Source organism: Rhinoderma darwinii, chromosome 2, assembly GCF_050947455.1.
Source record: "Rhinoderma darwinii isolate aRhiDar2 chromosome 2, aRhiDar2.hap1, whole genome shotgun sequence".
NCBI lineage: Eukaryota > Metazoa > Chordata > Amphibia > Anura > Rhinodermatidae > Rhinoderma > Rhinoderma darwinii.
The window spans coordinates 88,094,276-88,121,655 of NC_134688.1; the positions used below are offsets into that span (position 1 = coordinate 88,094,276).

Here is a 27,380-nt window from a genome sequence, read left to right on the forward strand (position 1 = left end):
GCATATTTAGAATTTATAGACCGTATAGCTTATCATTGGAGGTGATTCAAGTATAATTACAGATATGCGCATTCCCCCTAATTGTCATCATATTTCATGGAAAGTTAAATATTAAATTGTCCCGTTCTTTTTACTTTACAGCTTGCTACCCTCCAAACAGTTTCTGGTGTGCCAAAGGTACATAGCTGGAAGCTATTAACTAAAGCTATACTTTTGACAAGTCAGTTCCACATATGGGCTTTTTCAATATGCGTAGAGAAGGTCACTGATTAATCGACATACAAGTTGTTCTGACAATTCTAGCCACATCCAAAATGTTCTTTCAGAGCACCACTCCATCATAAAAAAAAATGCCCCATAAAAAACGTATAATGCCCCCACACAGTAAAATGCACTTTATAATGCCCCCTTTAGTGCCCCACACAGTAAAATGCCCTTTATAGTGCCCCCACACAGTATAATGCCCCCTTTAGTGCCCCCACACAGTATAATACCCCTTTAGTTCCCCCATACAGTATAATGCCCCATAGCTGCCCCATACAGTATAATAATAATATTTAATATTATAATATATTATAACCCCTTTAAGCACACATAATTTTGTCATCTAAGTTTGCCCACACAGTATAATGCCCCCTCAGTATCACACACAGTATATTGCCCCTGAAGTGCCCCTACACAGTATAATGTTCTCTTAGTGGGCCCCACACAGTATAATGTCCCCTAAGTGCCCCCGCACCCAGTATAATGCATCCTTTATAGCCCACACAGTATAATGCCCCCTTTAGTGCCCACACACACTATGTCACCCAAATGCCCCCACACATTATAATGCCCCCTTTAGTGCCTGCCCACAGTATAATTTCCCCCAAGTGCCCCCCGCCCACAGTATAATGCCTCTTTTAGTTCCCTCACACAGTATAATGTCCCTAAGTGTCCCCACACAGTGTAATGCCCCCTTTAGTGCCCCCACAAAATTTAATGTCCCCCTTTAGTGCTCCAACACAGCATACTAGCTTTTAGTGACCCACACATAGTATAATGCCCCTTGTGACCCCACACAGTATAACTATTGCTCCCTTATACCACCCCACACACAATATAATGGCCACCTTATGCCCCCACTGTCACACTGTATAATTATGCCTACCCCACACAGTATACAGCCCCCCAACAGCCCCCTTATACCCTCACTGTGCCACTGTGTAATTTAATAATTATGTATAAATAATGGCTGGCTTGCAGCCTGGGGACCCGGGAACCGAGCGGTGGTTTATTTTACTCACCAGTCGTCCGGGCGCTCTTGAGTCCTTCTCTGTTATGGCCCCGGCGCTGCACTGTGAAACACACATTGCATTGTCATGTGACACATCATGTGTCAGTCTCAGTGCATCACTAGCACCAGAGCCAGCGACGTAACTAGGAAACACTGGGCCCCATAGCAAACTTTTAACTGGGCCCCCCTCTTCTGGGTGCCACACACAGCCCCACTTGTAGATAGTGCCCACTGTAGATTGTGCCATACTTCCCTTCTGTAGGTAGTGCCATACAGCTGCCCACCTCCCTCTTGTAGATGGTGCCATACAGAACCCCACTTCCTCCTTGTAGACAGTGCCACCATCTCCCCCTTGTAGATAGTGCCATACAGCCCCCACCTCCCCCTTGTAGATAGTGCCATACAGCCCCCCACCTCCCCCTTGTAGACAGTACCATAAAGCCCCCCAAATCCCCCTTGTAGACAGTGCCCCCCACCTCCCCCTTGTAGAGTGCCATAAAGCCCCCCCCAAATCCCCCTTGTTGACAGTTCCCCCCACCTCCTCCTTGTAGATAGTGCCATACAGCCCCCACCTCCCCCTTGTAGATAGTGTCATACAGCCCCCCACTTCCCCCTTGTATACAGTGCCATACAGCTCCCCCAAACAAATAAAACAAAAATGTTTTACTCACCTATGCCCCGTTCCTGCTGCTAGCAGCACCACTGGGAATAGGGGGCCCGTGCCAGAGCAGCACGGGCCCCCTTATGCCGTGGGCCCCACTGTCGAGAGCAGAGAAGGAGCGCCCAGGCGGAAAGGCATCTGCAGAGTAGCCGGACCCGGGTGCTTAAGAAACACAGCGCCCCCTTTCAGCTGCTGGAGTGTTGCGTCCTGTGTGATGGCACAGGTCGCACACCCCAAAGGCCGGCCTTGCTCATTTATCATTTATAATACCGCTGTCCTCTTATATGGCAGGAGGGCGCTTGGGCCGCCTCAAGCACTAGGGACAGGTACAACTGCTGCCTCAGCAACCCTTATATGTACACTCCTGGGAGGGCTGCATATCACTGTGTAAAGTCTGGCCTTCAATTGGATAAAATTAAAACTAGGTAGCACTCATAAATATGCTTTATTGAAGAGGTTGTTTGGGACTAATGGATACTATTAAGAGAAAGCATTATTTACGTTGTTACAATTTTAGCATTTTAGCATTCACCTGCTTTCACTTCATGTCTTTCATAGGCCCTAATCTAGACGCTACTGCATTTCATGATGTCGGTCTGTAATGTCACAGGTCTTTGAACAAAGTTTGCTTGTAAAATGTCAAGATGTAGGATATTCACGTGACTACAATGTACTGTATTGGGAACAGGCATTGGCACTCTTTGCACATTCATTATTGAAAGAATTCCTACAAAGCAGCTTCTTTCTTCTGAAACAATATTTCTTGGGCCTAATGTTTTAGTTTTTTTTGTCCGTTCGGCTATTAGAAAAAAAAACAGGACGAGTAAGAGCATGCACAGTATTACAATGTAGCTAGAAGAGGAATCTTAAAAGAATTATCCGGGGACCAAAAATTGCATTGCATTAATATTTTTATGTAAAAAGAAGTCACTTAGTAATGTACTTTAATTAAAATGTCAGTACTAAATGGTGCAGTTCAAACCCGGTGAATCGTTCCCGGAAGTCCTGTAGCTTTTCTAATACTGATGACGCGCTGACACGGCCCCACGTGACTGAGGGCTTGTTTCCTGTGCTGTTCGTGTTGGCGTGTTATCAATGGCATGACCACAAGGGGCTGTCACATTGCCTATTGCTTTGCTCGGGACTCCAGCACTGTTCCCGACATTTGGTCAGTGACTTCAGGGGTTTCCCATCGCTGGAGTTCCTGAGCAGAGCATCAGCTGATGCTCTGCCCGGAGACTCCAGCACTGCTCTTAACATCACTGTCCATATATGGTCAGTGACTTCAGGGGTTTCCTATCGCTGGAGTTTCTGAGCAGGGCATCAGCTGATGCTCTGTTCGGGGACTCCAGTACTGCTGCCGACGTCACTGTCCATATATGTCACGCTGCATGCTCCTACTCGTCCTGTTTTTTTTTCTAATAGCCAAAAAATAACAAACATTAGGCCCAAGAAATATTGTTTCAGAAGAAGGAAGCTGCTTTGTAGGAATTCTTTCCGTAATGAATGTGCAAAGAGTATGTTTTGGGCTTTTCTACATACAAGTCCTGCCCAGTCTTTCCTTGTCAACAAGTCCACAAAACAGGACAGGTGAATAATTAACTTTTGGAAAAGGTACAATTGCATGTTATTGTTGGTGTCAATGGCTCTTTTCTACAGTCATTACAGTAGGGTTATGGTTGGATAAAAAAATATTGCAGATGGACCTCTTACGATCCATGATCTATGATCTATGCTGCTCAAATCTCCATAGATCCGAGCTCCTTGTCTCCAAGGCTCCCGTAATCAGTACAGCACCTATATGACTCTTGTTAATTCTAATAGGAGCAAGGCTGCCTGTATTAAATATAGGAGAATAGAAGCAGAGTGGCTCCAAAGATTTGAACAGCTATACCACAACGCCCATGGCTCCTAAGAGGTCCAGCTGGAATATCTTCATACACAACAATGATCAAACAATTTAGTATATTGGCGTTGCCAGAATAGAGTACAATAAGTCCTTGGAAGAAAATTGTTCTAAGGGTACACGCATACACTATAAATAGAAAGTGCATATGCACTTTTTATTTAACTATCGTTTGTGCTGTTTTTATTCCACATGAGTTATATCATCAACAATAACATATTTCTGAAATAAACATTTATAAACCACAGCAACAAGTAATCTGCAAATGGTCATGCCTATGCTGAAACTCATGGTAAAATCTAATTGTGGTATACTATTGGTTTCCGCATTGGACCCTTCAGTCTCCAGGGCCTCGATAAGACTGCAACCTCTGTACTCCCTACCGTTACATTCCTGGTGCTAGCTTATTATAATTTATAATCTAAGCGTGAGTGTAATGACGGGGTAGGGAGACAGACAGGTGAGCCCTAATCTACCCGCCACTCAGTCCCTGCCTACTTTCAACGGCCCGTCCTAGGCGACGGCGTACAACTGGGCGACGGTCCCTACTCTCACTATGTGCACGACAGACAGACAGACAAGGGTACAAAGAAGCTAAGGGAAAAGGGGCAGATGCCCACGGCAACACCGTGAACTACAAGAGTAGTGAACGAGCCGAGTCAAACCAGGAGTGTACGAGGTACCAAACGCAGAGCAAGAGAGTAGTCAGTAAAGCCAGGGTCAATATGAAGCAGAGGACAAATAGTACAAGCAACAGCAGCAGAGCCAGGAAACCAGCAGAATCACAGGCAAAGGAGAAGCAGGAAACGAAGGTATAAATAGACAGAGGGCGGGAGCTAGCTCCGTCTGGCCAGGCTGTGATAGGCTCTCCCACTCCTCAGCCTCCCAGCCTGAGTGGTAGAAGAAGGAGTCACTCCATCAGACTTAGGTGCAGACTGAGTAACCACGGGCGTCGACACAGAAGCTGTGTCTGGCAGATCCTTTACAGTGAGGGTCTCTTAAACAGACATGTCAGCTCTCCTGACATGCTTGTTTTAGTGAATAATTGTATACAATTATGGAACATCTTTTCTTAAAACTCGTGCATTGTACCGTTATTCTGGTATTCCTCCTAGAAATGTATGAATAAAATGACATCTGGTTGTTACCATTCGCCTTGTCAAGGGGGCGTATCCAGGGGTGGATTTGTCATTTCTGGGGCCCCAAGCAAAGTTATGTCTGGCGGGCCCATAGATAGTGTCACACACAGTGCCCCTGTAGATAGTGCCATACAGTGTCTCCTATAAATTGTGCCACACACAGTGCTCCCTGTAATTGTGCCACACACACTGCTCCCTGCAGATCGTGACACTCAAGCCAAAAGTAATGACGGAGGAACCATCAGAAACAAGTAGCCTCTCCACACCCACCTCCTAATGTCACTGTATCATTTTTTGAATCGATAAGAAATAAAGATTGGTTGGTTTTACTCTGAAGCACTGGATTCAACTTCTATTTTTCCCATGATTACACGTCAGCCAGGACATAAATCTGAGCGCTACACAGGAGACCCGTGGCAGTAGTAGTGAGCTGGAGAAACTTTTTCTTATATCTAATACAGATAGTGACACTTACAATGCCTCCTGTAGATAGTGGTACTCACAGTTCCCCTTGTAGATCGTTCACCCATTCAGTACTAGGTCCCCCAAACAAGTAATAAGACTTATACTCACCTAGCCCCGTCCCCACAACGAACGGAGCTGCACAAAAGGCCCCCTCAGCCACGTTAGGCCTTAAACCTATGAGGTGCCGAGACAGGACCCCTGCGTAGGCCGGCACGTTGCGCTGGCCTGCACAGGGATCCTGTTTCAGCATCTCATAGGCTGCAGGCCTAACATGGCCAGTAGTTTACTTAATGGTGGAGCAGTGCCATAGTATTCAATTGTAGCTGTACAAGCTGAAGTGAAGGACCTCCAAGGTTGTATTCTCAGGAATACTGCCTGTGCCATGCGCATCACAGGAAAGACAGTGGGAGCTCAGGGTGTTAAATGCATGGCTTAAGTCTTGGTGTAGAGGTGTAGCTTTGGGTTTCTAGTTAACTGGACTGACTTTTAATTGGGGTACAAACTGTATTCTGCAGATGATTTGCACCTAAATGGAAGGGGGTCCGCTGTGCTGAGGAAGAGAATTCTAGCTGGGGTGGTGGAGTATTTAAATTAGGGCTGAGGAAGGAAGTCAATGTAGAAAATAAAAGGGTAGTTAGGTTAGAGAGGGGTTAGACTAACTTGGTGGGGGGAGAAATAGACTGCGGGGAGAGGACTAGACAACAGGATAAGGAGATCCTTTTGTTACAAAACAGCAATGAAAATAAAAATGCACAAATGATGTCAAATAATCACATTTCTGATACTGAAAGTGAAAAATTGAAATGCAAGTAAATGTGTATGTTCACAAATGGCAGAAGTTTAGCAAGCAAAATGGGGGAGCTAGAGGCCTTGGTAGTGGAGGAACATATAGATATAGTTGGTGTTGATGAAACATGGCTAGACTCTTCACACGACTGGGATGTAAATCCACAGGGTTTTACACTGTTTCGGAAGGACAGGACAAATAGGAAAGGTGGTGGTGTATGTCTGTATGTGAGAAGTGATATGAATGCGGTGGTGTATGTCTGTATGTGAGAAGTTATATGAAGGCGATTGTGAAAGAGACAATAGTGGGTGAAGATTGTGAAGAGGTTGAAACCTTGTGGGTGGAATTACAAAGGGAGGTAAACACTGAAAAAAATTACTTTTTGTATAATATATAGACTCCCCAATATAACTGAGGAGATGGAAGGTCAGCTATATAAACAGATGGAGATTTTAATTACCGGGATATTAATTGGTGTCATGGTTCGGCTTCAACTGCAAAGGGAAGAAATTTCCTCAACTTGTTGCAGGAAAATTTTATGGGCCAGTTTGTGGAAGACCCGACTAGAGGTAAAGCTCTCTTGGATCTGGTCATTTCTAATAATGCCGAGCTTGTTGGAAATGTCAATGTTCGTGAAAACCTCGGTAACAGTGATCACAATATAGTTATATTTTACTTATACTGTAAAAAACAAACACGGGCTGGGAGGGCAAAAACACGTAATTTTAAGAAGGCCAATTTCCCAAGGATGAGGGCTGCAATTCAGGATATAGACAGGTAAGAACTAATGTCAAATAATGGTACAAATGATAAATGGGAGATTTTAAAATCTACTTTGGGTAGTTATAGTGCAAAATTTATTCCTATAGGTAACAAGTATAAACGACTAAAATTAAACCCCCCAAAGCCTTCTGTAAAAAGGGCAATATATGACAAAAAAAAGGGCATTTGAAAAAATACAAATCTGAGGGTACTGCTGTAGCCTTTGTAAATTATAAAGAGCTTAATAAAATCTGTAAAAAAGCAATAAAATAAGCAAAAATACAAAATGAAAGGCAGGTGGCTAATGATAGTAAAACAAATCCAAAACAATTCTTCAAGTATGCAAATGCAAAAAAGCCAAGGTCTGAACATGTAGGACCTCTAAACAGTGGTAATGGGGAGTTGGTCACATGGGATCAAGAGAAGGCAGAGTTACTTAATGGGTTCTTTAGCTCTGTATATACAACAGAAGAAAGAGCAGCTGATGTAGCTGGTGCCAGTGCTGTTAATATATCAGTTGATATACTGAATTGGCTGAATGTAGATATGGTCCAAGCTAAGTTAAATAAAATAAATGTACACAAGGCCCCGAGACCAGATGGGTTACACCCTAGAGTTCTTAAAGAGCTTAGTTCAGTTACTTCTGTCCCCCTTTTCATAATATTTAGATATTCTCTAGTGACTGGAATAGTGCCAAGGGACTGGTGCAGGGCAAATGTGGTGCCTATTTTCAAAAAGGGCTCTAGGTCTTCCCCCGGGTAATTATAGACCAGTAAGCTTGACATCAATCGTGGGAAAAATGTTGGAGGGGCTATTGAGGGACCATATACAGGATTATATCACAACAAATAGTTGTATTAGTGACAGCCAACACGGTTATACTAAGGACAGAAGTTGTCAAACCAACCAGATTTGTTTTTATGAAGAGGTGAGCAGAAGCCTAGACAAAGGGGCCGCTGTGGATAAAGTGTTTTTGGACTTTGCAAAGGCATTTGACACTGTCCCTCATAGACGTGTAATGGGTAAATTAAGGACTATAGGTTTAGATAGTATAGTTTGTAATTGGATTGAAAATTGGCTCAAGGACCGTATCCAGAGAGTTGAGGTCAATGATTCCTACTCTGAATGGTCCCCGGTTATAAGTGGTGTACCGCAGGGTTTCGTGCTGTGACCACTACTATTCAACTTATTTATTAATGATATAGAGGATGGGATTAATACCACTATTTCTATTTTTGCAGATGACACCAAGCCATGTAGTATTGGTCAGTCTATAGAAGATGTTCGTAAATTGCAAGTTGATTTGAACACACTAAGTGTTTGGGCGTCCACTTGGCAAATTAAGTTTAATGTAGATAAATGTAAAGTTATGCATCTGGGTCCCAACAATCTGTATGCATCATATGTCCTAGGGGGAGTCACTTGTTGAGAAGGATCTGGGTGTACTTGTAGATCATAAACGAAATAACAGAATGCAATATCAATCAGCTGCTTCTAAGGCCGGCAAGATAATGTTGTGTATTACAAGAGACATGGACTCGCGGGACAGGGATATAATTTTACCACTTTACAAAGCATTAGTGCAGCCTCATCTAGAATATGCACTTCAGTTCTGGGCTCCAGTTCATAGAAAGGATGCCCTGGAGTTGTAAAAAATACAAAGAGCAACGAAGCTAATAAGGGGCATGGAGAATCTAAGTTATGAGGAACTATTAAAATAATTAAACCTATTTAGCCTTGAAAAGAGACGACTAAAAGAGGAAATGATTAACTTATACAAATATATGAATGGCACATACAAAAAATATGGTGAAATCCTGTTCCATGTAAAGCCCCCTCAAAAAACAAGGGGGCACTCCCTCCATCTGGAGAAAAAAAGGTTCAACCTGCAGAGGCGACAAACCTTCTTTACTGTGAGAACTGTGAATCTATGGAATAGTCACCGCAGGAGCTGGTCACAACAGGGACAGTAGATGGCTTTACAAAAGGCTTCGATAATTTCCTAGAACGAAAAAATATTCGCTCCTATGTGTGACATTTTTCCCTTCCCTTTTCCCATCCCTTGGTTGAACTTGATGGATATGTGTCTTTTTTTCAATCGTCAATTTATTCATAAAGTTGTAGGAGGAAAAAATAAAGGAATGGCACAATGCAGAAGAAAAGATGTTCTAGATCAGTTATTTTATGGGGAATGCAAGTATGACGGGTCCTCTTTAACGTGAATTTTCTTGATACAGATTTCTAATATTTTGCATTTTCTAACAACCTTGGCAGCCTTTTACACAGAGGAATCATTCAGTACATCGACAGCACACTGCTGGCAACCTCTCCTTACTGCTGCAGATCTGTGGAAACCTACCAGGACCACTAATAGTTTGCACTTCCCTCGTAAATTGAATCTTCAGTTCTGGATGGAATTCTCATTTACTGCTCAGTCAAGCTGAGGCCCAGGCTTTTATCTCAAATAATTTTCAATTCCAGCATTCAGAAAATTATATTGTAGTCAAAAAAATCTGCTTAAAATATCTATATAAGTAGAACATTTTACATCATATTATACTCAAATGTAAGAAAGATTGCAAAATCCATTTCAATGCTTGGGGAAAAAAAAAAAAAAAGACTTTTGTTCTTTGTCAAGCAAATAGACGTTTTATAGATTTACTCTTCAACCAAGATAATCTCCAAATTTAATTGTACTTATACTTTCATTAAAGATTTTTCTTTTAACAGTACAGAAAGGAAATCTCATTAATAGAGAAGCATTAATGAATTACATAAGACGTGGAGGCATTAAACAATTACATAATGCACATTACCCGCAAGAAGCAGAAACTGTACTAAAAAGCTAAGTTTATCATTAAAAGAAAGTCTACAGAGAGATTCCTGTGGGAGATGTCCCTATCTCTGCTGCCGAGGCACATTCTTAAATCTCACCTATTGTTATAACTATTTTCTGAAAAACCAGCAGCATAGATGAATGATTTAGAACAATTTCCTAACATTTCTGATAAGGCTATGAAGCTCAGTTTCTCTAGTACAGAGCATGGCTCCCCCACCACATTTTGGTTGCTTGTTGCCACCACTAGGGCGGTGTTGTATACAGCTCATATTGAACTCCATTGGTGCTATTTACAGATCTTACTGCTATTGGTGGCATTAGTGTTAGTTACTAAAGAAAAATTGCACAATGGCCTTATCGAGTATATGAGGAAAATGTTCCAAATAATTTATACTGCCAGTTTTTAAACTGGTAGGTATACTAGTCCTGCTCAATGAATTAGAATATCATAAAAACGTTAATTTATTTCAGTAATTCAATTCAAAAAGCGAAACTCATATATTATATAGATTCATTACACACAGAGTGATCTATTTCCAGCATTTTTTTCTTTTAATGTCGAGAATTATGGCTAACAGTTAATGAAAACCCAAAATGTAGTCTCTCAGAAAATGTTAATATTAGGTAAAAGTTGAAGATTGTAAACTCATGGGGTCACACTCTAATCAGCGAATCAACACAAAACACCTGCAAAGGTTTCCTAAGGCTTTAAACGGACTGGTCTGTTGCTCAGTGTCCAAAGTCCTGTTTTCAGATGAAAGTAAATTTTGCATTTCATTGGGAAACCAAGGTCCCAGAGTCTGGAGGAAGAGTGGAGAGGTATCAATCCAAGTTACTTGCGGTCCAGTGTGAAGTTTCCACAGTCAGTGATGGTTTGGGGGCCATGTCATCTGCTGGTGTTGGTCCACTGTGTTATATAAAGTCCAGAGACAACGCAGCCGTCTACCAAGAAATTTTAGAGCACTTCATACTTCCCTCTGCTGACAAGCTTTATGGAGATGCTGATTTCATTTTCCAGCAGGACTTGGCACCTGACCACAATGCCAAAAGTACCAATACCGGGTTTAATAACCACAGTATCACTGTGCTTGATTGGCCAGCAAACTCGCATGACCTAAACCCCATAGAGAATCTATGGGGTATTGTCAAGAGGAAGATGAGAGACACCAGACCCAACAATGCAGACGAGCTAAAGGCCGCTATCAAAGCAACCTGGGCTTCCATAACACCTCAGCAGTGCCACATTTAATATTCTAATTTTCTGAAACATTAAATTTTGGGTTTTCATTAACTGTTAGCCATAATCATCAATATGAAAAGAAAACAAAATGCTGGAAATCAATCACTCTGCGTGTAATGACTCTATATAATATATGAGTTTCACTTTTTGACTTGAATTACTGAAATAAATTAACTTTTTGATGATATTCTAATTCATTGAGAAGGACTAGTACGTTAAAGTGAAGGTCGTTAAATGTACATAAAAATAAGGCACTAAAACCACCAGCTAGTGCCTTTTCTTCATTTTGGGAGCAACATAAAAGCTCTGCTTTTGTGCAACTTATACCATAAGGGCATGGCCAGACGTGGCGGAATTGCTCTGGAATTCTGCTGTGGCCAGTCCGCTGCAGAAATCCGCAGCGGACATTTTCTCCATTGGCTTCCACACCTTTTTAGTTAGGTTCGTGCACACGTGGCGGAAAACTCTGTTGCGGACCATAGGCTGCGTTGCGGAATTTGGTGTCCGCAGCTTACACTGGCTGTTGCGGACGTGTAGCGGACTTGTTGCGGACTTATTGCGAAATTTCTCCATTGACTTCAATGGAGATTCAAAATTCCGCAATGAAATCCGCAGATGTTATGTGTGTTGCGCTGCGTATTGGTTTTATAAACAGGATATTTCATCATTCTGGCTGGACCTATGTGTTTCGAGGTCTACAGCCAGACTGAGATGAAATGTTTTAAAAGACAGCAGGAAGTACTCTTCACCTGAATACGCAACGGCTAATCCGCAGCAATTTACTGCACATTTTAGGCAAAGCCGCAACAGAACCTGCAACGCAGATTATGTGCAGCATTGATGTGGACAGTGTCTGCAGAAATATGCCACGTCTGGCCATGCCCTAAATTAGAGGGGAAAAAAATCTAATATTTTATTTTTTCCCCCGGATATTTTAACCCCTTAATGACCGCCGAGAAGCTTTTTCATGGCAGTCATTAGTGGGCTTTGTTCTGATGCAATAGCCTTTTCACGGCGCTGCATCAAAATAAATAAACAGAGCAGGGAGCCATTAAATCTCCCTGCTTTCAGCTGCCAGAGGTAGCTGAGGGCTGGGGGCGTCCCTGCTCGAACGTGTGAGATCGATATTAGTATCAATCTCACGCATTTAACCCCTCAGATGCGGTGCTCAATAGCGTGCACCGCATCTGAGTGGTTTTGGAGAGAGGGAGGGAGCTCCCTCTCATCCCACTGACACCAGGTGATAAGATCACCGAGTGTCTGTGTCTCCGATGGCCCCCAGGTCTGCCTATAGTGAATGCCTGCTGGGTCATGCCAGATGCCTGTCCATTTTAAACGGACAGGCAGTAATACACTGCAATACAAAAGTATTGCAGTGTATTATAAAAGCGATCGGATGATCGCATAGTGAAGTCCCCTAGTGTTACTAGTAAAAAAGTTTAAAAAAGTTGAATAAAGTTAATAAAAAAAAAAGTGAAAAAAAATAGAAATGAAAAACCCCCTTTTTTCCCTTACAAAATGCTTTACTATTAAAAAAAAAAAACACAATAAAGCAAAAAAGTTACACATATTTGGTAAGACTATAAAGCTGTTACATTATTTAACCCGCACGGTGAATTCCGTAAAAAATAAAATAAAAAACAATGTAAAAATTGCTGTTTTCTGTAATCCTGACCTTAAAAAAATGTGATAAAAAGTGATCAAAAAGTCACATCTACTCCAAAATGGTACCAATAAAAACTACAAGTTGTCCCGCAAAAAAAAAAAGCCCTCATACAACTTCATCGGCGGAACAATAAAAAAGTTATGGCTCTTCAAATATGGAGACACAATTTTGAAAAAAAAGTGTTTTTACTGTGTAAGTAGTAAAACATACAAAATCTATACAAATTTGGTATCTTTGTAATCGTAACAACCCGCTGAATAAAGTTATTGTGTTATTTATATCACACGGTAAACGACGTAGATTTAGGATGCAAAAAAAGAGTGGTGAAATTTACTTCTATCGCCCCCCCAAAAAAAAAGTTAATAAAAGTTAATGAATAAATTATATGCACCCCAAAATGGTGCTATTAAAAAGTACAACTTGTCCCGCAAAAAACAAGACCTTATACAGCTATGTCGACGCAAAAATAAAAAAGCTATAGCTCTTTGAATGAGACGATGGAAAAACGTAAAAAATGGCATGGTCATTATGGTGCAGAATGATAGCAGGGGGAAGGGGTTAAGTCAGATATTTTGGACAAGGTACATTGGATCTTCCCAGCAAAAATCTAGAGAAAAACCATCAGCAGGTGAATTGGTTTAAGTAAACGGATTATCCTGCTGAAGGCTGGGATGAGGTAGCCTGTGATTGCTGATCTTCCATGACCTAAGTATATTGAGTATACTACACAGTGCTGGGTATTTTGTATTTGGTTTACTTGAGCATTTATTATAAGTTGTGATCAGTTTTTCAATAATCGCCTTCCTTACACACTGGATATAACAAATGAAAAAAAAAAAAGAAGTGCAAAACAGCTGTGTGCAAATTCAGACTTAAAGGGGTATTCGAGTGTTCAACATTTTCCACCTAAAAATGCTAGATCGGTGGGGGTCCAACCGCTGGGACTTCCACCGATCAGCAGATGGAGCAGCGGCTGAATATACACGCTGCCGCTCTATTCAAAGTCTACGGGGCTGACAGAAGCAGTATTTATTTATTTTTGTCGTTTTATTATACCTAATTGAAAATATATTACATCAAGACGGCATTACAAAAAAACTCCCAAAGATAAGCGGTCTTTTCTTCTTTTATAGGGTAACCATGTATATAATGTATATAAATTGCATAGTCACACGTACAGCTCCCACATTGTGGGTTAAATAAATAGTCATGAGAATGAAGCCTATTATTTCAGTGGGAAGCGAGGATAATTGTAGCCTTACGCCTCAGAAATGTCATTAGTTCCAAGTGAATAAATGGCTCAGGCAATAAAATATTTGTAAGGGACAGATCCACAGTTACATGGTTCATTTTGTTTTGAAAACCGACAAACTGATCATTATTCAGTGTTTTTCTAAGGTGTACGGCTCCTATAAATGACCGATTTAATACCACGCGATGCAGCCTGCGGCAAGAGTGACTGGCAACTGGCTGAGAAGTAATAAGACTTCATTTTTGCATGTAAAAATCATTGAACGCTGTTTATAAATGGCGCATGATTATTAAGGAGCCTTATGCCCAATGTCATCCTACAGTAAAGCACTGCAATCATCTTATGCAGAGGATCTCTTTTGTTAAAGACTATGTAAAACTTTGAAAGGGATTTTTTTTTTATAGAAAAATGCCAGTCAGTGTGTTTGGTGCAAATTTAAAATTAGTAGTTATTAAAAATTATTTTTACTTTTTGAGATACAGCTGCTCTGTATTCAGTGTACAGAGTAGCTGTATCTTTCGCTAAGACCTTAATCGGTCAGTCCCGCAGGTCTGACGGGTTGAGTGTCAGCAGGTCCTGCGTGTCTCTGACACGCAAGATCCACCTGTAATCTGTCACATCTAAGTTATGAACATAGATGTGATGGCTAACAGGTGGATCCTGTGTGTCAGACATAGGCGCAGGACCCGCTGTCACTGAATCCCTCAGTTACTTTTTGAGATACAGCTGATTTGTATTCTGTATACAGAGCAGCTGTATCTAGTACGGAAACCTGTATCCGTCAGTTGAGTGGGACTGCGTGTCTCTGACACGCAGGATCGAGCGGTTATCGATCACATCTAAGTCCATAACTTAAATGTGATCAATAGTGGATTATGCGAGTTAGAGACACGCAGGACCCGCTGTCACTGAACTCGTCCGTGACCTCGACCTGACAGATTCAGGTCTCAGCGCAAGATATAGCCGCCTTGTATATAGGATACAGTAAAAAAAAAAAATAGTGTAGTACCATAATACAAAGCAGCTGTATCTCAAATAGTAAAAATAATTTTTAATAAAAAGTATTGATAGTTACACTAAACACACTAATAGACTAATAATTATTTTTTTTATTTTTTTTAAAAACAACTATTTCAAAGGTGTACATAGCCTTTAAGATGTAAGAGACTAAAAGTGTTTGAAGATGCTCAACAGCTCATTGATTTTAGTGTGAAATGTGGGAGGTAATTAAAATAAGTTTTACAGTGTTCATGCAGAAGCACAAAAACAGGAGCCGTAGATAGAAATAGGAAAAGCAAAAGGAAGACCCTTAGTGGCTGGCAGGGATAAATGAACAATGAGAAAAAAATGTGCCAAGGCACAGAGGTCCCAATTTCCCAGCCACCATAGAATTGGTGTCAGTAGTAGCAGTTAAAATGTAACTTTTATTAATGAATCAAACAGACAGACAACAACAAAGGTTAAAATTGTATCAGAAGACGGCTCGTATGTATCGTGAGATCAAAGTGCACGCACCCAGCACATCGCTGGACGCAATGAGAGAGACTGACTGATTCGGCAGCTGCAGACTGCCGTTCGTAGAATCAGTCCCACACAATTAGAGAGAGTAACTAAGCCATCAGTGATTATTAAGATGGCGATAGCCCCCCCGACATGTTTCGTTGCAGAAGCAACGTCCTCAGGGGATAACACGGGGCTAATGAAACCCTTATTATTTGCAAAGTAAAAGGAGGGCTGTAAAAAGATAATTTTAGCTACACAGCAAAAATAGATCAAAGCTTAGATCCATGCTGCCTTTCTTTAAATTGAACTCTGCACGGCACTGGCAACTCTATGGCAGCTTTAAGGAAAAGTTCCACCTATATTTTTATTTTTTTTTACAAATTAAAACTAGATAGTGAAATATCTTTTTTATAATCTGTTTTTATTTTTTGATTGTATATATTATTTAAATACATGTTTATTGGGGACAAAATCTTGGCTGTTAGCAACATTTAGAGATTTGCTTTGCAGCAGCCTCATGGGCCAAAGGAGCCTGTAGTCGGGAGCTGACCCATCGGAGAGTGTTCTAGGCATACTCTGTGACCTGAGCAGAGGTCATTGTGCAGGAAAGGGCAGGAGAGAAGCTGTGTCCATCACCTGTTGTCAGTGGTGGATCCTGTGTTATCTATATAAAGGTGTTACCTCTCATTGTAATTCTGCCTGTGATGATAATGAGATGACTGCTGAGAAGTGATCTTTACAGAACAGGAAGTGTCAGTCTATTGTGAGGCTCAGTGGCCAGTGCGAAACGAGTTGTAGTTTATTTATGGCACCATTTAAATACCATATAATGTACTGGGAAACTGTAAAAAAAAACTGTAAAAATCTTTGTGGGGAGGAACTGGAAAAAACTGAGATTGATCCATTGTTTATTGGGTTTAGTTTTCACGACTTTCACCGTGCAGTAAAAACGACAACCTAACTTTATTCTGAGGGTCAGTAAATTCACGGCGATACCAAATGTATATATATTTTTTATAATGTACTACTTTTACAAAGAAAAAACGATTTGGAGCTCTGTATAAAGAAAGCAGGAATCTGATCACTAGAAAGATATATTTAGATATTAATCCGCACCGAATTTTGGATCTAAACATGACAATCAATGGTGGATGTTCAACTTAAAGGGACTCGGTCACCAGTTTATTAATTCCCTATCTATTAATTAGTCGAATAGGCGCTTTGCTGCTGATAACTACAGTGTGATTTGTTTTTTAAATAAAATTGAAAACATTTATTATTTGTAAAGTTATGAGCATTTTTCTAAATATGTAAATGAGACTTTATTAGACAAGTGGGTGTCAACAGCAGCGATTCTCCTGAGGTGGAGCTACTCACAGCCCCTGACGATGTCCTATCAGCATGAAGCTGCTTCACACTGTGTGAGAGAGGGAGACTGGAGGGAAGGGGGATCACTTCAGATAGCCATATCTCTGGCTGTGGACCACCTAGAACAGCGGTTCTGGTGGCATATGAAAGAGGAGATTCTGTGACACAACCTAAGATATCGCCAGTTGAAAACACAGTTGGAAAGGTAAGTTGTATACTATATGATCACGCTGGGTTGCTGGGCAAGGAAGGGGGAGAAGCTGTATGCTGATTGGACAGCGTCATATAGAAACATTACACCGCCCAGAGTGAAAAGAAAGAGTCACCTCCTATTTGACTATTAGAGCCAAATTAGCATATTTAGAAAAATGCTCATAACTTTGCAAATAATAAACATTTTTGAAAACAAATCACACAGTAGTTATCAGCATCATAGCGCCTATTAGATTAGTTAGGAGATAGGGAATTAATAAACTGGTGACAGAGCCTCTTTGAAGGTAATTAATTTAAAGCTCATTGAACAGACTCCACACAGTGTCATGGGAGATGATGGTGCATGACATTCTGGAAAGTTAAAACCATATCAAAGCATCTATGATTATTTTAGAATATCATGTAAAACTAGAAACTAAAGCCCTATAAATCATAAAATAAACAGATGTGAACGATAAACCAATTTTTTAACTTTTTCCTAGTAACCCCTTACATAAACTAATTTTGTTACCAAACCTACTCAACCATTGTATATGTACCTAATGAAGATTCTACTACACTGTTATTTAGGTTTTGTCATACATACAATTTGGCTTGTTCCCTATATTTGCATAGATATAAAATAAAATGTCCTATTTAGGCCTCGTGCACACTTCCGACACAGTTTTTACGTGTGCACTCCGTGTTTCCATTTCCGAGCGCCGAGCATGGTACTGTCCAGGGTGCTGAAAGAGTTAATGGGCTGCACTGATCAGCGGTAACTCTTTCAGCACCCTGGACAGTACCATGCTCGGCGCTTGGAAAATACAATTTTAATGTAATAAAAAAATAAAAATAATAAGTTCATACTTACTTTCCTCCTGTCCGGCCTCCAGGCATGACGTTTCATCCATGTCGCCACTGCAGCCAATCACAGGCTGTAGTGGTGGTCACGCACATCAGGATGATGTCAGAAGGCCGGCCTCCAGGGATGATGCTTCATCCCACGTGACCACCTCTGCAGCCAATCATAGGCTACAGCGGCCTCTGCAGCCAATCACGGGCTTCCGCGTCAGAAAGGAAGGTCGGACTGGAGGAAGAAGAGGGACTCGTCACCAAGACAACGACCGGTATGTATGAACTGCTTTTTATTTTATTTTTAATCAGCGGCCTCTTTTCTCTATCAGTGATAGAGACAAGTGGCTGCCGATTAGTGTAATATTTATGTAATGTATTTCAGCCCGCCCGGCCGTAGCTAGGCAACGGCTCCGTCACACACGGACGGCACACGGATGCCTTCCGTGTGCCTTCAGTTTTTTTGACGGCCGCATTGAATTGCATGGGCCTCACGGTCACGGAATCTCGGACCAAAGTAGGACATGCTCTACTTTGGATCGGAACGGAGCAACGGGACCGTCAAAAAAACTGAATTGTGCATGGCCCCATTGAAATGAATGGGTCAGTGTGCTAGCCATCAGAAAAACGGCTAGCACCCTGAAGGAAAAAACTGAAGTGGGCATGGGGCCTTACTCCATGGATGTAACTCCTACAGGCTACAGCTATATGATGTGCATCCTAAATTCTTTTGACTCTGGGACCATGCTTTCTATAGCTGTGATACAGATAATTTATCCTTAGAGTTCATTTTAGTACTTCTCTTTTCTTATCTTTATCTCTCCAGATGGGCTGAATGTCAGTACGTGTAAGGAAGACCTTTCTGCGCTTTGCTGTTTTTTGTCAGGAAAATGTGTGAATGCACGTTTATGTCTATTTAGATTAACCGTACTTGACTCAGTAAGGTTATTCTGGAAGATTTGTAATTCTGATAAAGTTGCAGCCAGATGATATATATTTATCATAACCTGGAAACTTAAAGTCCCAGACACACACAGGTCGGCTAACAAACACCACTATTGTATATGTATAAGGCCAAATGCACACGATGCGTATTACGTGTGGATTTGCTGCGCGTATTTCCCTCTGGCAAACCTGCAACGTCATACAGTACCAGAAAAGTAAATGAGATTTCAAGTATCAATATCTCATCTACATGTTGCGGAACTTTTCCACACGTAAATTGATTTTAAAATCCGAAGCATATCAAATTCTCTTGCGTCTCAGAATTGTATCTGACAAGTTTATTAAAAAAGCAGCATAAAACAGCACCTATTCCCGCAACAAAATGTAAAACTGCACCTAAAAACGCATAAAAATACACACTATTAGATGCGGATTTTACCTGTGAAATTACTTGCATTTACCTGCGGTTTTGATGCAGATTTTGTACACCAAATTACGCAACGTGCACAAGTAGCCTGACGGTTGATTATAAAATTAAAGCAAGGCCATAACTTAATTTGTCACCCTTGATGATAATATAAACCATTAATTAATAATAATAATCGCATGTCAGGTATTCTTCTCTAGGGAAAATACAGTGGGGCAGATTTACTAATACTGTCTAAGTTTTAGATAGTGTAAACTTAGACCAGGCAGTCAGAAAATGCGCCAAATTTATCATAGTGGTGCATACTGTATGATAAATTGTGTGCGTCTAGCTAGATATGATAAACACTTTTCTCTTCCTTATACCACCGATTAGTTGGCTTAGTTTATGCCAGTATTTTGGCACATTTTTAGTGCAAAGTGTCACATCTTAAACCAGGCCCATTCCACTAGACCATGCCACTTTTCCCATTAAACTACACCACTTGTTGAGCGTGTCAAAATAAGTGTCTAAAAAGATAATAAATTTGGCGCACAGCATGTATGCTACACTTCTGGCATATTTTGAATAGTAAATCTGCCCCATTGTCTCGCGGAGGCACCATAAAAAAGTACAATTTTTGTCATTATGTTTTCCTACAACATTATGTGACTGCCATACAGTGACTGCCAGGGACTCTGAGGAGAAGATAGAAGCAGCTTTCGCTGCTTCTGTCTTCTCTGATCACGTGTACACACCGCCCAATGAACGCTGTGTATAGGAATAGAGGCAGCGGCCGCTGTCTCTATTGGTCCCGGTGATCATGTGACTGGTCACATGATCGCCGGGTGCCGTTACTGACAGACTGCTGCTGGGTCTTACTAGACCCAGCACAGCCCTATTAGTGACAATCGTCACTATGAGAGGGCTGATTTCCCCTGTGCAGCTCCAGTTACAGTGGAAAAGCCTGGTGTAAAAGAAAGAAAAAATATATATAAAGTTCCCCAAAGGTCTTTTCTGACCTTTGAGGGACAGACCATAGTAATAAAAAAATAAAAGTAAAGTAAAGTGCAAAAAAAAAAGTATAATAATACACATAAAATACCCACCCCCCAAAAAAACGTTCCCCCCGCCAATCATTGTTGTAACGCTAGCGCTGACCCAATTACCCTAATATAGACATGTAATATATTACAATTTACGGTAGACAATGACGATCACAATTAAAAGTTCTACTTTAGGGTAAAACTATGTTATTACCAAAAAAAAATAGCTGAAAAGTAAAAAAGCTTATTTTTTTTACTATTATTTTCAAACTTTAAGAATAAAAATTCTAAAATAGCAAAAAGGATGTGTATAAAAACGATAAAAAAAAGAAACCTGCATTGTGTACGGAAAAAACATCGCAAAAATCACGTCGCTAGCCCAACAAATGAAAAAGTTATAGCCATTTAACTAACGCATGCTAAAAATGGCTAAATGGTGTAAGGATTTTGTCATTTATAAGTATACGGTTTATGTGTTTTTGAGTATTTGTAGATGTAGTAGTTTATCCCTATAAACCATTAGTACCTCTCCCACCATTTCACCCGATTAATAATTTAACCCCAGTTCTAAATCTATATTATTGTGAGCACTTTTTCTCGATTTGCCCTCTTCATCCAACCTACTGGTTATCTTTTCCCAAGCACAGCTATACCTATCCCATTTAGGCATGTCCCATTACTACTATAGAGTCTATAGCAAAAAAGATAATTTGACCTAGTTCTCAAAGAACCCAAGGAAATTCTTCCTACAACAGTTAGGAAGTTAAAGTATAACTCTTGCTACTGTGCTCAAGTCCTAGGGTGGGGTTGTTATGACCCACCTGGTATCTGTAAGGCCAGTTTCAATGGCTATTTTGCATGTTTTTTGGGGGGCAAAAACATTACAGCTACATGTTATTTTAAAATCTATAGTAAAATATGAGAATGTCTACATACACAGCGTTTCTTTTATTGGCGGTTTTGTTCTGTTTTTGTGATCAGTAGCCTTTTTATCTAGACGCAGCATGCTTTTGATATGGCATTTTTCTCCAAGGGCTTCACTATAGAACTTTAAAAACATCTGGAAAAATGTAAGTACAAAATTTCACGTGATAGAAAATGCCACCAAAGATGCATGTAAAAAAATGCCATAAAAGACGCATTTTATATTTGAAAAACTAAGGCGTTTTTAAGTTATTTTTTTCAGCCATATTAAAGACGTTTTCCAGGCGATAAAAATGGATGGCCTATCCTTCACAGGCCATCAATAGCTGATGGGTCGGAGTATGACTCCCAGGACCCCCGCCGATCAGCTGTTTTGAAGGGGCCGCTGCGCTTGTACGAGCGCTGCTTTCCCTTCATTTCTTCTTGCTCACTGTGAATGTTCAACACACATTTAGCGGCGATTCACAGGTATTCACAGGCTGCAACACCTGTGAATCGCCCCTTCAAAACAGATGATCGATGGGGGTTCCGGGAGTCGGACTCTGAACTATCAGCTATAGATGGCCTACCCTGAGGATAGGCCATCCATTTTTATTAGCTGGAAAATCTCTTTAAAGCAACATACAGAAACCCTGCGTGAAGGAGGAATAAAGGGAATACCTCTCTGTGGGAATTACTTATTTTAAGGGTTCCTAGAGGGATCATTCCAATCATTCCAACCACTGCCGAGGACCTACAGGTAGGCTACAGGAGCGGCCCACAAAAAAACATGGTGGCTCTCCAGATTAGCGTGGACCGGGTAAGTATAACTTTAGGGGTGAGGTGGATGTAGTTTCACTTTAAACTACTTGTTTTTCTCCCTAATCTCCTGCTGCCTCTCTGACATATGATATAGGTTTCTAATTAACAAAATACTATGTTTTAGGTCCTTTACCTAAGTTTACCGAGTAGATCCTAGAAATAATTTTAATGGGGTTTTCTGAGCTTATACAAAAACACGATTCCTTCAAAGACAGGGAGGGTGGGTGGAGAAAAGTAACATGTGATATGTGATGTCCTGTACTTCAGAGAGGGGAGATAACGATGTGTTCAGTGTACCAGACATCACACAAGCATGAGTTAAACACCAGGAACCTGGTGATGTGACTGCATGTGAGGCTGACTTACAGAGGCATTTCAGCTACAGACAGTACATTAGTAAGTGACTAATCTTACTGCAGTTTAACCATTTGCACAAATTTTTTTATAGATCGGAAAATCGCTTTAGCAACATTCCAGCTACATCATGCATACCTAATTGTGCATAAAATCAAAATTTTACATGTTTCCCAAAGCATAGAGCAGTGGATTTTGTGGTTTATAAATGACCCTTTCTAACTGTACATCATGATGTTATGAATAAAGCACAGCAGCTTTCTCAGATCCATTTGACGTGAGAACAAGATGAAAAAAGTGAGAAAAATACACTGATATTATAGCAAGCTACATGAGCTGCTAAATTGGGACAAATTTAACAGAAATCAGCACTGGGTGTTTCTAAATCACCGGAGAAATATATTTAGGAAGTCAGATGTCTGACTCAGTGAGTTATTATGTATTTATCTCCTAATCATCTAGACAAGAACAATGCTCTGCATCTCCGGGACATTGACTAACATCACAGATGGTTTAACATGAATGAGTTAAAATTGTGAAGTATCTCAGCAGTAGTCCATTACCCTGGGGTACAATTCTTTCAGAATAGCCTGTTTCGTAGATAAGGAAGACACAGGAAGAGGCGTATAACATACCAAAGCTCATTTTACATATCCTTCTGGCTGATATCACACATGGTAAGGGAAATCAAACAAGGCGTGCTATGCAAATATTTCAAGATTCCATCACATAACTGCATAGAATGAAGACATACTGGACTTTGCAAGAAGTGGAAGCCTATGTATCTGGAGCAAACCAATCCAATGTCAACAGCGGATTCATTGACACATCTATGGCTACACATCTATAGGTACAATAAACTTTGGTCCAATCTCCTCTAGATTTTTGTCCTCATTTGAAACATGCAGCTGTGGATGGGAAATAAACAAAAGCACTCCCAGGGGTTAGCCCCCTCCCATTTTACATTCCCCCGGCCCCTCCTCTGTTAGGAGCGGAAAGCTAAAATATAATTTGAAGCGGCCCAGCTGTTTGGGCAGCTGTTCCAAGAGCAGGACAGTTAACTAGAGCTAGCTGCGGCAGATTAGATGTGAATCAATCAGACAGAGATATGGGTCTGCCACAATTAATTTCCATTCTATGTAGGGTTACTCCTGAGCTCTGCATACATAAATCTCTTGGCAGGGACACAAGTTTCAATCACCATTGGCAAGCAATTAAAGCATTTAGCACAAGGCAATCTGGTCTAGTAACTAAAGAGTTAAGTAAGGTGAAAAGTAGCAATAGACAAAGAAAAAGTAATGCGAGAAAGAAGAGCTACAGTAAATTTTAGCAATTCATTAATGGTCCATCTGCAGCAAAAACACCCTAAAGTAGGCAAGGGATGGATGACAACCTGTGGTATGTGATGAAAGTATGTCACACAAGTCTCGTCGTGTGACTTTTCTGTGATTTGAGCCCTGAAATTATGTTTTTTTTTTGTTTTTTTTATAAAAGCTGATAAAGTGTTTCATTAAAACAATGACAATTTGCATTGGTGTGCAGCCATCGTAAGCTGTCTCAATGACGGATTCCTCAAAATCTGTTTTGCAGCTCCAAAGGAATTTAGTTCCATCAACATATGACAGTTTTAAACAGGTAGATATCACATTATGATAGTTGTTATTTAGTTCTAGACCATGTATAAAATTAAACTTGTGAAAGATTTCTAAAAAAAAATTATTTCTGATGTGAAGAACTTACCTCTGAGTTAAAGCGGATTTGACACACGTTGCAGGAAATAACTGGACGTTTTGTCTTCATCAGTGGGAATCCAAAGTTAGGGCAGATCATAGGTTTGTGAATAGGGTCCATCTGTATAGACAGAGCACAAGCAGCTTTGAGTCAAAAGCACCAACAAGCAACTCATACCAATAGAAAGCCGGCCAAAGATACCAGTCTCTGCTTTCCAGAGATTCATTTGTCCCCCACAGCTAGAAAATAAGAGAGAGCCAGGGCATGAGTGATGCTGAAGCAAGACAGCGAATAACTACGTATGCACAGTAATATAAAGCAAACACGAGTGCTCGGCCCAACAAGGTTCTAGTAGTAGAGAGTGATCTGGCTGGCCTGTGTTACATGGGGTTGTACTGTGTTCAGAACAGAACTGCTGCTGCTAAGAATGTTTGAAAGTTTATGCAGCAAGAATGATTTATTTAGTTTTATAAAACCAAATGTTTGATCCTCCCACCCTTCCCCAAGGGAAATCCACCCTGATCGCTCATCTATGAAACCAAAAAGTCAAAGATAAAACTAACAGTTACAGTATGTAAACTATTTCTGGGATAATAAACTCTAAAAGTAACATTGAACAGTATTTGTGGAGGTGCTCCAGACCCTCTTGACCTTCTGTAGAATATAGGTTACCACTCTTTTTGTAATGTATGCAATATTCCTTCAATTTCTCTATATGCCATGTATATTTATATCAGTTTCCAAAACTTTTACTGTTGCTTTTAGGAGCAATCTAGATTTTATGTTATGGGGTACTACGGTCTTCTGGAGTACAATGACCTTACAAACGCAATGTTGCTGCATTGTAACCTAAACAATCTGCTCTCAACACTCTATACCAGACTTAAACTGTTAAACATTTCAGAATGAAAAAAGGCAAGTGATATTGATAATTTGCTCATGCAAAGTTCAGAGAGCTATTCTATTTTTGCAGATAAAACCAAGCTATGTAGTATTGTTCAATCAATGGAAGATGTTCAATTACAGGCTGATTTGGACACACTATTTGAACATCCACTTGGCAAATCAGGTTTAATGTGGATAAATGTAAAGTTATGCATTTAGGTACTAATAATCTGCATGCATCATATGTCCAAGGGTGAGATAAACTGGAAGATTCACTTGTTGAGAAGGATCTGGGTGTACTTGTAGATCATAACTAAATAACAGCATGCAGTGTCAATCAGCTGCTTCTAAGGCCAGCAAGATATTGTCGTGTATTAAGAGGCATGGACTCGCGGGACAGGGATGTAATATTACCACTTTACAAAGCATTAGTGAGGCCTCATCTAGAATATGCAGTTCAGTTCGGGGTTCCAGTTTATAAACAGGATGCCCTGAAGTTGGAAAAAATACAAACAAGTGCAACTAAACTGATAAAGGGCATGGAGAATCTAAATTATGAAGAACGATGAAAATAATTAAACCTATTTGAAAAGAGACGACTAAGGGGGGGACATGATTAACTTGTATAAATATATGAATGGCCCAAACAAAAAATATAGGGAAAAGCTGTTCCATGTAAAATCCCCTCAAAAAACAAGGGGGCACTCCCTCCGTCTGGAGAAAACAGGGTTCAATCTCCAGAGGCGACAAACCTTCTTTACTGTGAGAACTGTGAATCCATGGAATAGTCACCGCAGGAGCCGTCACAGCAGGGACAGGAGATGGCTTTAAAAAAGGCTTAGATCATTTCTTAGAACAAAATAATGTAAGAATCTACCTTAATGTATAGAATTGTTGTTTGAATGTTGACCCAGTCGAATCGCCACTTGGGACCAAGAGGGAATTTTTCCTTTGATTGGTTAATGCCTTATGTGTAATTTTAATTAATTTATTTATTTTTTAAACCCTATGCATCAATAGAGGTAAAACAAAGTCTTAAAGTTTTTCCCATCCCTTCTCTTTCTCCCATCATTTGGTTGAGCTTGATGGATATATGTTTTTTTTCAACTATACTAACTATGAGCTGTCCAAAGTCCAAAAAATGTAAGTGCCAAGTGGCAGTCATATAGTACTGACCAAGGAGCCACGTGCCAATGATAAGGTTCTTAGCTTGTTGTTAACTGACGGCTTTGTTGTCGATGCAATTAATGAAAACAATATTTCCAGGTGCTAATAACTATAATCCACTCTTGGGCAGCATTGTTCTACACTAAGAAAAATATGAAAACTCTGATCCTTCAATCATTTTGTAATGTCAATATCAATATTTATCAACAGCATCATACACAAACAGAGGGGATCAAATAGCAAAAATCAAAATGGCCCATTCTGCTGTTGCTCATTCATACCCTCACACCTTACCATCCTGGAACAGGACAGCCCACTGCGTGTTCTGTGTAACCCACTGCCCTACCTGCTCCTTCCCATCCTTTATGGGAAAGAAGAGAGGTATAATAACCCGCTAGCTATGATCCCCTTCTTCCCATATGTCCTTTTTCTGGATCAACAGGAGTTTGTAAATATTAAGGGTTGAACTTATCTCCTCTTTTCTCACTCCACCAGCACATGGAACATTTCGTGTGGAAGTTCTGACACTTCATCTACCACATCTAACCTCCTTGATATTGGGGATGGTGAGGAACTTTTCCTGGAGTCAGTGTGTTGAATTTTTATCCGAACTATACAGTGTGTAGCCCCATTGCATATAATTTTTATACACGGAACCTGTATGGCAGGACGCAGAATACCCAAGGGCACTCTGTGTTCTGCCAAATAGTGAAATAGTAACTTCATATAACACTGTATTATGGAACCATGCTCTACTGGAAACAATGCTTCAACGGGAGAATATCTCTGTTATCTGTACATCATCCGATGGAGCATGACCAAATTTTATTTTTGTTAAATTCCAAAAACTGTAGGTCGCCGTATGAGATCGTAAGCACACAGTATAGCACCATAACCTACTCTGGGTGCTGCATTAAGGTCCTCTTACACAGGCCAATTATGTTACTCCGATCGCCCGTCCCCATACATTGTTATCATGTCAGCAGCGCGTCTCCCTGTTTACACAGGGAGATGTGCTGCCAGCAACGGTAACATTTGACGTTGCATAAGCTATACAATCAGCCCATCACCAGCTGATCGTTGCTCTGTTTACACTCGTTGCCCTGTTTCTGTGAACACTCGTTTGCCCGATAATTGTCCCGTGCATCTGCCGATCGCTGCCCTGTTTACACAGGGCAATTATCGACAACGAGCATTCTATGAACGATCG

At 40.6% G+C, this 27,380-nt stretch overlaps 1 protein-coding gene across 4 annotated transcripts in view; it reads right to left on the reverse strand.

Annotated features, from left to right (window-relative positions):
• ZNF385A (zinc finger protein 385A) overlaps window positions 1–27,380 on the reverse strand; it is a 211,098-nt gene that overhangs the window by 29,471 nt on the left and 154,247 nt on the right. For all 4 annotated transcript variants that reach the window (XM_075851880.1, XM_075851881.1, XM_075851882.1 and 1 more), the window contains one exon: window positions 24,128–24,238. In XM_075851880.1, the coding sequence (XP_075707995.1) occupies window positions 24,128–24,238 (111 nt within the window). The remainder of the gene's footprint in view (window positions 1–24,127; window positions 24,239–27,380) is intronic.